The 9,230-nt window shown below is 48.7% G+C and overlaps 1 protein-coding gene across 1 annotated transcript; it reads left to right on the top strand.

Moving 5' to 3' along the window:
* Window positions 1-219: 219 nt before the first annotated feature.
* LOC102900768 lies at window positions 220-2,879 on the top strand. The gene is made up of 4 exons (XM_023241872.2): window positions 220-564; window positions 873-1,580; window positions 1,958-2,121; window positions 2,329-2,879. The coding sequence occupies exons 1-3, from the start codon at window positions 220-222 to the stop codon at window positions 2,048-2,050; spliced, it is 1,146 nt and encodes a 381-aa protein (XP_023097640.2). The 3' UTR covers window positions 2,051-2,121; window positions 2,329-2,879.
* The last annotated feature ends 6,351 nt before the right edge of the window (window positions 2,880-9,230 follow it).

The following is a 9,230-nucleotide window of genomic DNA, read 5'->3' on the forward strand; positions in this document are numbered from 1 at the left end:
GTAATCAGCCCAGCAAGGGTATTTGGACACAATGACTTGGAAATAATTAATAGTTATAAGAGGGGAGTGGGGTGAGAAGAGGGGGGCGAGAGATGTCACCATATTTTATCGGAGCACTTTACACTACACGCTAAACTTTGATCTTCAGAATCTCGGATTTAGGAAAGGGGGGAAAAAAAGGAGAAAGTCCAGTGTTTCGAAGCACCTACCAGCTTGAGGATGGGCACATTCCTGGCTCCGGGCGCCTTATCCCTGCGCTCGCGCCGCCCATGCTGGCGCTTTGGGCACAGAGAGCCCCCGGGGGCTCCAGGGTATCTTTTGCCCCCGCCCGCGTCCTCGCCCCGGCGCCCGCGGCCGCCTCGACTTACCGGCAGAGTCCGGGGAGGGAGTGGGAGCGCCGCCTTCACGCCCGCGGAGGAGGCGCCGGCAGCACCATGGTCCCCGGCGCCGCTGCCGCTGCCCCTTGCCCGCTTGCTCTCCGTGCGCTCTCTTCCTCTTGCAAACTTTCGGGTTCTGCGGTCGACAAGAAACCGGGGCGACCCTCAGCAAGTCCTCCTGGCTCAGGTTGGGGGAAACTGAGGGGGGTGGGATAAGTGATGAGGCTGGGGGACCAAGACAGAGAGGACGGCGGGATAGGAGGACCCAGGAGTGCGGGTGGACAGAAGGGAGGATGTGGCTCAGGGAATCCCTGCAAGGATCCCGAGACCGGGAAATCGGCCCGAGCCGAAGTCTCAGCACCTTCCCCAGGATCTTACAAAGTTGCAACAACAAAAAAGGAGGGGGGAGGAAGGGGGGAAGGGGGTGGGAAAGGGATACGATCGCAGGCGCAAGGTTTGAAGTTACAACTGTTTATTTAGTCCTTATTCTCACAGGGGCGGGAGCTGCGCGGGAAAGGGGGGGGTGCTGCAGGCTGCGATTTCGAAGCAAACACTGGGGAGGGGGCATACGACTTTGTTTCTGGGCGCGGAGCTCCCCGGCGCCCGCGTGTGTCACCGTCAGTCTCCGGGGACCGAGGCGGAGCTCACAACAGGTGGGGAGGGGGACTCGCCGAGGGCCAAAAAGGAGAAGGAATCAAAGTTTCCGAGCGGCGGTATCTGGGGAGGAGGGGGGGCGGGAGGCGGGGGCGAGGGGAGGCGGAGGCAGCGAATGACCGCGACCCCGAGGCAACTGGCAAACTCTCCGCTCCCCGGCGCCACCGCCGCCGTCCCCACCCAAAGCGCACACAGTCCCGGCTACCGACTCGGCCGAGTCCTCTCAGCGGGACGGCGATGGAGCGCAGGGAGCTCGGGAGGAAGGCGGAGTGCGGGCGAGGGATGGAGAGCCATCGGCTGCCGGGACCGGGCCAGAGGGACCCGGCGACTCCCGCGCGTCTCAGGACAGATCCAGGCTTGGGAAACCCCCCGGTACCCCAAGCTTCAAAGGAGAGTAAACCCCGAAAGTGTTTGTGGTGGAAGGGAGAAGACCCGATGCGGCGACTCCCCGCAGCGCACCCCGTTCCCATCCCACCCGCGGAGCTGGCCACGGCTGTCGCGGGCCTGTCCGCGGCGAGGCTGGGTTCTCGGGGTCGAGGGCGTGTGAGGGTGCGTGTCTAGGTGGGGGTGCGCGAATGTGTGTCCGAGTTTTCTGTGCTCCGGGGGATGGCGGCGGAGTGTCCCCGCCGTCACGTTCGGGGCCAGGCGCGTGTGGCACCGAGGATGTCCCCAGGCGCGGGCCCCAGGGTGAGGGCATCCCGTCATTACAATCCAGGGGCACCGAGGGGGCACACACTGGCGGAGAGCGAAGGGAAAAAGTTTGCTCCAAGTCCAAACTTCGGGCTCCAAAGGCTCCCGGCGCGCGCCCCCTCCCACCACAGACTCGACCCCGGCCTCGCGCCCGCCTCGCTACTCGATTGGCATCCCGACGCCCGACATCGAAAGTTGCGCCAGGCGGCCTGGGCTTATTGATTTCTCTCCCGCAGCGATCGCCCAGAGCGCAAAGCCAGGCGCGAAGGGGCCGAGGGGAAGAAGATCTCGCCTCCCCGCCGCTGCCGCCGCCCCCCACCCTCATTTGACTTATGGAAATGGACCCAAGCTTGCGGGCGCCGCCGCCGGAGGCCCCCGCCCCCAACCCCCGCGCCGGCCGGTAAACCCTCCCCCCCCCCCCCCCCCCCGCCACCGGAGAGCCTGGGCCCCGGCCCCGGGGGAGAGAGAGGCTGAGAGGGGAGGGCTGGGGGGAGATGCACGTGGAGCCTGGAGGTGGAAAGTAGTTTTTTTTTTTCCTTTTTTTCTTTTTCTTTTCTTTTCTTTTTTTTTTTTTTTTTTTTGTGCTGGTTGTTGTTGTTGTTTAAAGTGGCGGAAACAAGGCAGGAGGCAGCTTGGGAAAAAGTGGAGCAGAAATGGAAAAATACAAACTCACCCGCTGCAAATGGTCTCTCGGTGCAAACTAAGGTGTTTTCGGGCCTTTCCCCGCGCGCGCCCACTCCCGCCCGCGCGCGCACCCCCGCGCACACACTCACTCGCGCACACACGCGCGCACACACGCACTCCCGGACGAGGGCCGGGCCGCCGCGAGTACAGCATGCAACCGCCACACAATAAATAACAATAGATTCCTCCGCTCCGGACTAGCTTCCCGGAGCCCAGCCAGCGCCAGTGGCGGCGGCGGCAGAGGCGCGGGGAGCGCCGGCCCGGGGGCGCTCCCCAGCCCGCCTCCCGGCGTCCTGCCAGGGCCCCCTTTCCGCCTCACGCGCCCCCAAGGCCCCCCGGCACCCCCAGAGCGCGAGCCGCCGCTGCCCCCTCTCCGGGCCACACGGGCGCTGGCGCCCACCCTGCTCCTCCCCACCCCCCCCTGCCTCCCGGAACAAATAAATAAATAAGGCGCGCGAGAGAGGCCAACACGTCGCGGAGGGAGATGTTGTTATTTTTTGCTGTTGTGCGTCCCTGACGTCACATCCACCTGCTGGGTAAACAACAAGGCTCGCAGCAAAAAAAAAAAAAAAAAAAAAAAAAAAAAATCGCAATTGGCAAAGAAGGGGGGAGGGGGGCACGGCCTGGGGGGGGGGCGGGTTCCGGGGAGATGAGAGTAAAGGGCGTCCGGGCTGGATGGGGAAGAGGAGAGGGAAGCAGAACCCCACAGACCAGAGAGAGAGGAAGGGAACGCCAGAGCAGTCCCTGGCCAAAGAGGGATCTGGCAAGAAAGACCTGGAAAAATAAGGGGCATGGGGGAGGGGAGGATCCCTCGCAAGATGGGGACTTGGGGGGCCCATTCAGACACCAGAAAAAACGAGAGGGAGAGTGTTAACAAGTAGGGACGAAGATAGGAATGCGATGGCTATTTGCTTGGTTTCTGAGCTAAAAATATAGAAGGAAGGAGAGAGGGTAGGCAAGGATGTGAGTTTCCTCCAGTTAAAAGTGAAAGTGTTTTGCCATCAGTGACAGTTGAAGGAGGGGGAGGTGGGGGTGGTGTTTTCAGCCCCCTTTCTCCTTCTCTCCCGTCCTCCCTCGGTCTCTCCTCTTTCTTTCTGCACTTTGTCCAATGAAAGAAGGCGAGTTCGGGAGGTGAAAGTTCAACAGAAGGACAAACCCCTGTTTGCAGGGAAACAGAAACCCGCCAGCGAGGGGGTTTTCCCCCTGTTTTCCTGAATCAGGAGAGTGTAATGTGGGAGAGCTTTCCCCCTCTTCCTTGTCAGACTCACTGCTGGAATGTGTAGTTTGATCCACTTTGGGGGAAAGTGGCTGCTGCATCAGGAGCTGTGCTCTTGCCACGGTTTCTCTTAGGAAAACGCCCAGGGGCTAGCATGTCAATCAGTTGTTTAACACAAATTACCTGCTCTCCCAGAGATCAGTCACATGCAGAAAGCTCTGTCCAATTCTTTGAAAAGGTGAGATTTTTTTTTTCTTTTTGCTGTTTTGAAGTTTGGTGGAATTTAGAAATTTTAAGGAGTAAATTAGAAGCCTGAAGGAAATGTTTTGAAATATACATATACATGTATAAAACAAAAGACACTGGTATTTCTTTCGTTTTTATCAACACAAATTGAGAAGGAAGACTTTTTGTTTCCAAAATGTGACTTAGAAAGATAGAGGGTTCCATGGCTTGTTGTTGTTAACAGAAATAATTTTTTTCAGGCCCATCACCCCAGATGCTGCCAAACTCCTAAGCCAGCATTTCCAGCTACTGGCTGGCTGTTGTAACAGGCCAACTCTTAATGAGAATGTATGGAAAGCCACTCCTGTGGATTCCTACAAAGTACTTGGGGGGCGGGGGGGGGTTGGAGACAAGTACTGTTCATTCCTTGAGACCAGCACAATTGTAGATTATCAACATCCTGAGAAGGTTATTATAAGTTCTTATGTATAATGTCTTTTTACAAATATTGTTAAACATTCATTTACAGAAGAATTTTAAATCTCTATTGCAGTAACAGTGTAAGACTACCACTGTAAAATTGTATCTGTTTTGCAAATAAAAAAATAACAAAGCCATTTACTGGTGTTACAGAATAAAGCCAAAGAAAGGAAGACTGTACTAAGGTAATTCCAGCATAGAATTCATGTTGAACGCATGCTGTGCAAGATTCTATGCTATCCAGACAAGACCATCCATTGGATCTTTTAGACTAGAATACAGATAAAGAAAATGCATTTTAGTTTGTACAGAACTTCCTGGCTTTCTAGAGACTAGGGTTCCTGTTATCTTTGATTCAAGACATTAAGATATTAATGACATACATTCTATATTCTAGACCATAGAGTAGGCAGTGATGACTACAAGAATAAATAAAATCCCTGTCCTGTGAGGAACTCACAGCCTAAAGCTTTCAGTAATAATATCTAATATTTATTGAATGTTTACTATGACCTAGGCATTGATAAAAAGCTTTATGTCAAGTCAATTCATAGTTAGAACAGTCCTTTAACATCACTGGAAATTCCTGTGCTGAATTCACATGGAATTAAATGGAAATCTACAAAGCAGCCAGTCTGGGGGGGGAGGGTGTTTTCCATTTTTAAAATGTTTGTGCCAGATATGTGTATGGTATGTGTTGGGTTGCAGAATTATAACTCAGGAGAATAGCAATTTATTTAAATGTGACAAATTTATTCATCGTCTGTAAAGAACAATTCATGTTCCAATACCGTTTTCCAGATTGGATGGTGAGTTTTTAAAAAATTATTGGTATTGCCATACTAAAATGATCTTTAGGTTCCTGCTGATCTTATTCTGTGTTTTAACTGCCTTAAATTCTACATTCACTTGAAAGAGGGGGCCAAAGTCAGACTGACAACAAGTTTTGCAGACAAAAGGAAATCCTGGTTGTAAATCCCATGATATATTGTACTCAATTTTGTATATAATACTGTCTAATGTGCCACCTTATTAAAGAACTCCATATCCATTTGGCTTACATTAGGGGGAAACTTAACTGCAGCTTAACATATTGTTCATTTTCAACACTGTCACGTTACATTCATAGGGAGCACATTTTAATTTCTTTATCTGTAATCAACTGGAAGTTTCTTTTTGTTAAATTAAAGCAAGAAGGGCTTTTAAATAAAGGGCATGGGGGTAGGACGCCACCTTTTGGTGGTAAAACAAATAGAAATCCCCTTTTCAACAGATGTTCCTGACATAATTGTATTTTAATTACACCAATGCAAAGGTGCTTGTCCCCATTTGATTCTGTTTGAAGTAACAGGAAAAAAAAAAAAAACTGTGAAAGGAAAATTGGGAAACTATCCTGAACTGCAACCAAAATTTCCTCAAAGGTATCAGAACATGTTAGGGCCCTGTCACATACAATTGCCTATACATCAGACACCAACTTTGTTCTGCAAGTACTTTGTTGATAAATGTGTGCACATTTGGGGTAACAGAAACTGGGGTGGACATTTACCACTTAACAAGATACCTGAATGCTTTTATAAGTTTAGAGTTAACCGGAAACTTTATATTCACCTAATTCAGTGTTTCTTTATAGTTACCACCTTTCTAATATTTTGCCATATCTGCATAACATGATAGTTACTGAATAATTTATGTAGTACACTCATTGGACTACAGCTAATATGGCAAGTGTATTAAATATCTTCTTTACATCAACCTATTTTTTCTATTACTACTTTAAATGGGAAATCACTATTGCATTCCGTGAATTAAAAACAAACACGATGGAAACAAAGTCGTCGATTCCTTTGTTAGAAAGGGAGAGTGGCAAAAAAAAATTACAAATTACAACTAACTTTTTTTTTTAAAGGGAGAGTTGTAAATGCTGCAAGTGTTAATAACGTGAGTGTCAGCAGAGAATTTTTACTCTTTGTTTTTTTGCTTTTTGGAAAAGCTGGAAGGATTGCAATTTTGAAATTGATAGCAGAGGGAGTATAGCTGTATGCGATACAATGTTACCTGTCGCCATCCTAGTGGCAAGTCGAGTCTCATACTAACCAAGTACAGTATTTCAAATTAGAGATTGGTTAGTAGCTGGACCAGGATTAGAGTCCAGGTGTCCTGGCTCGATGCCTCTATTTCCCATCTTACAGTTTGCGCTTCACAACAGGGGCAGGAGTGCCAGCACTCCTCAGACATTATGCAACCCGCCTGGCTTCTACACACCCCTTCACAAATGGGAGAAACTGAGGCTGTGGAGGGTGGAGAGCAAGTTCAACCATCTACTCACTTGTCTCCCCTCAGGAGTGGCAGGCATCCAGGTGGGGGGTAAACGCAGGGAAGAAAGGAGGGGAGGGTTGGCAAGAGAGATGGAGAGTGGGGGGAAGGGAGAGGTTAGTGAAAGCATTCAGACTCTTAAATGAATGTTTACGCTCCAAGTTTCCTTTCTGGAAGAGAAATATGGCAAATGAAAATGGTACGTATGGTGTGTTTCACAGTAAGAGGCAAGAGAACGGTGTCCTCTGTTTTGATGTCACTGTATGTCCACAGCAGAAATCAACAGAGGATCTCTTGTTTTAAAGTATACACTCTTACCAGGCACTCTGAGACCAACCACACTGAATAAGTGAGTGGCTTGAAAAGCTAGTCAAGGAATGGTGGAAGAACCCTGTTTCAAAGAGGTTTCCCTGGGGTGCCTGGGTGGCTCCGTGGGTTAAGCGTCCAACTTCAGCTCGGGTCGTGATCTTATGGTATGTGAGTTGGAGCCCCACGTCAGGCTCTGTGCTGACAGCTCAGAGCCTGAAGCCTGCTTCAGATTCTGTGTGTGTGTGTCTCTCTCTCTGCCCCTCCACCCACTTGCACTCTGTCTCCCTCTTTCTCTCCCCTCCCTCACTCATGCTCTGTCTCTCTCAAAAATAAACGTTAACAACAACAAAAATGTTGAAAAAAATAATAAAAGGGGTCTCCCCAAGACAAAATTTGTTTAGAGGCTCAGCATCACTAGAGACAACAGCACATTTTCTGAGGTTTTAATCGCAGAAAGGGGACTTAATGACACAGATTGCATTTCCTGCTTTTAAGGGCACAGTTCTATAAACACAAATAAACATGGCCTGAAAATATGTTTAGGTTTTTCTAAATTGGTCCTGGCGAAAAGAGGTTGCTGTCAACTGTAACATATAGGATAGCTCCTTGCCCTATAGGTGCCAATGGATTGTAGTCCCTAGAAACGACAAGATACAATAAACTATTTGGCCGAGTACCTCTACTCCAGAAAGCTATTCTAATCCCCTAACCCCAGGACATTCACATTGCAACACATTGGTAATTTCAAAATACATAAAGGGAGTATGAGTGCCTCAATCCTACCTTACCACAGGTACCAGAACAATCTACAGCCTTGCTATGCAAGATGAGATGTCATCAGGAATAGGAGCACCACCTGACAGCATATCAGAAATGCAGAATCCCAGCCCCCTCGCGATGCCTACTGGATGAGTAGCTGCATTTTAACAATACTGCCCAGCTGAGTCTCACACATATGCAAGTTTGAGAAACACACATCTGTGGTGCACGTAGCCCCTGAGACAACAGGCACCATCTCAATCTTTACAGCCTTAGACTCCTCAACAGATAGTTTTGTAAGTTGGCCAGCATCCCTGGTTTGCTACACTGGTGTCTTTCGTAAACTTTGTTGATTCCTGGTTTTTCAACCCCTTGCAACGTTAAGCCACTAAATCGCATATGTAAACCATGATTAATTCCTTTGAAATTAACAGCAAGGTGACTTCTCTCTCCTATTACCCCAAAGGGACTGCTAATTGCCCTCCAATTGTTCACCTTTGTATTGTTTGATGAGTGCTCAGAGAAAGATGGACGATATTCCCCCCACCAGGCCAGAAACAAATGCCAGACAGGCTTGGGGAAGGCTGAACACGTGCTATGACTACACCTTGTTAGTAGAAGGGCTTTGCTTTCTTTGTTTTGTTTTCTTTTTTATGGAAGGGATGACGCCTCCATAATTATAGGTGTTGCTGTTTAAAACCCAGAATGTTTTCCAAACCACTGAGCCACACCTCCAGCAGCCCATGAACCGTCTTGGTTGGATTCTCTTTCCAGTTCTCTGCACAGTTCATAAAGACATATCCAAGCAGCACTAGATTTACATTAAGTATAATGAGAAGAAGGAGGAGCCCATCCAAGTATGGTTGCTTCTTGAATAAACATGAAGGAACCACAGATAAACCTCACAGCCAATGGTTAATTTGTATTTGAAGTTCTCAAAAAGACTATAGTCACTTCACCTTCCTCAAGAGACAAAAGGTTACTTTTGTAACCCCCCAAAAAATAATTAAAACTATTGTAATACTATCCTAAGGCAGTATAATTAAGTCTCTGAGTGAGTAATTGTGTACCTGAATTCAAAATAAGATTTCACATGTAAAGCAAAGTTCTGATTCTAATCTTTGAGAAGTATCTTGGCTTATATTTAGAATCCACAAGTGCCAGCTCAGCGTTACAATAGGCATTGTTCCGTAGGGCTGGAGACAAACTCTGTTTGTGTAAGAAGGGAAGTGAGGCACGTCTGCCCACCTTCAGGAACAGTGAGGTTGTGTGTTCCAAACTGTAGCTTTCAGATGGGGCTGAAGGATATTAAGCATGGGGCTATGCTGACATGTTTGTTATGCCAAGCTTGGGGTCAGCTTTTTTTCTTCCAGTAATATTTATAAAATATTCCTTCCTCCCACCCCCCAGGATGTTCTGAGCCACTGTTAACATAAAAAAAGAGCCATACAAAGATTAAAAATCTGATACCCCCAAGAGTAGGATGAATCCTATGGTAATGGGTTGGAGTTGAAGGTATC

The sequence above is a fragment of the Felis catus genome, chromosome A2 (genome assembly GCF_018350175.1).
Source record: "Felis catus isolate Fca126 chromosome A2, F.catus_Fca126_mat1.0, whole genome shotgun sequence".
Classification (NCBI taxonomy): Eukaryota; Metazoa; Chordata; class Mammalia; order Carnivora; family Felidae; genus Felis; species Felis catus.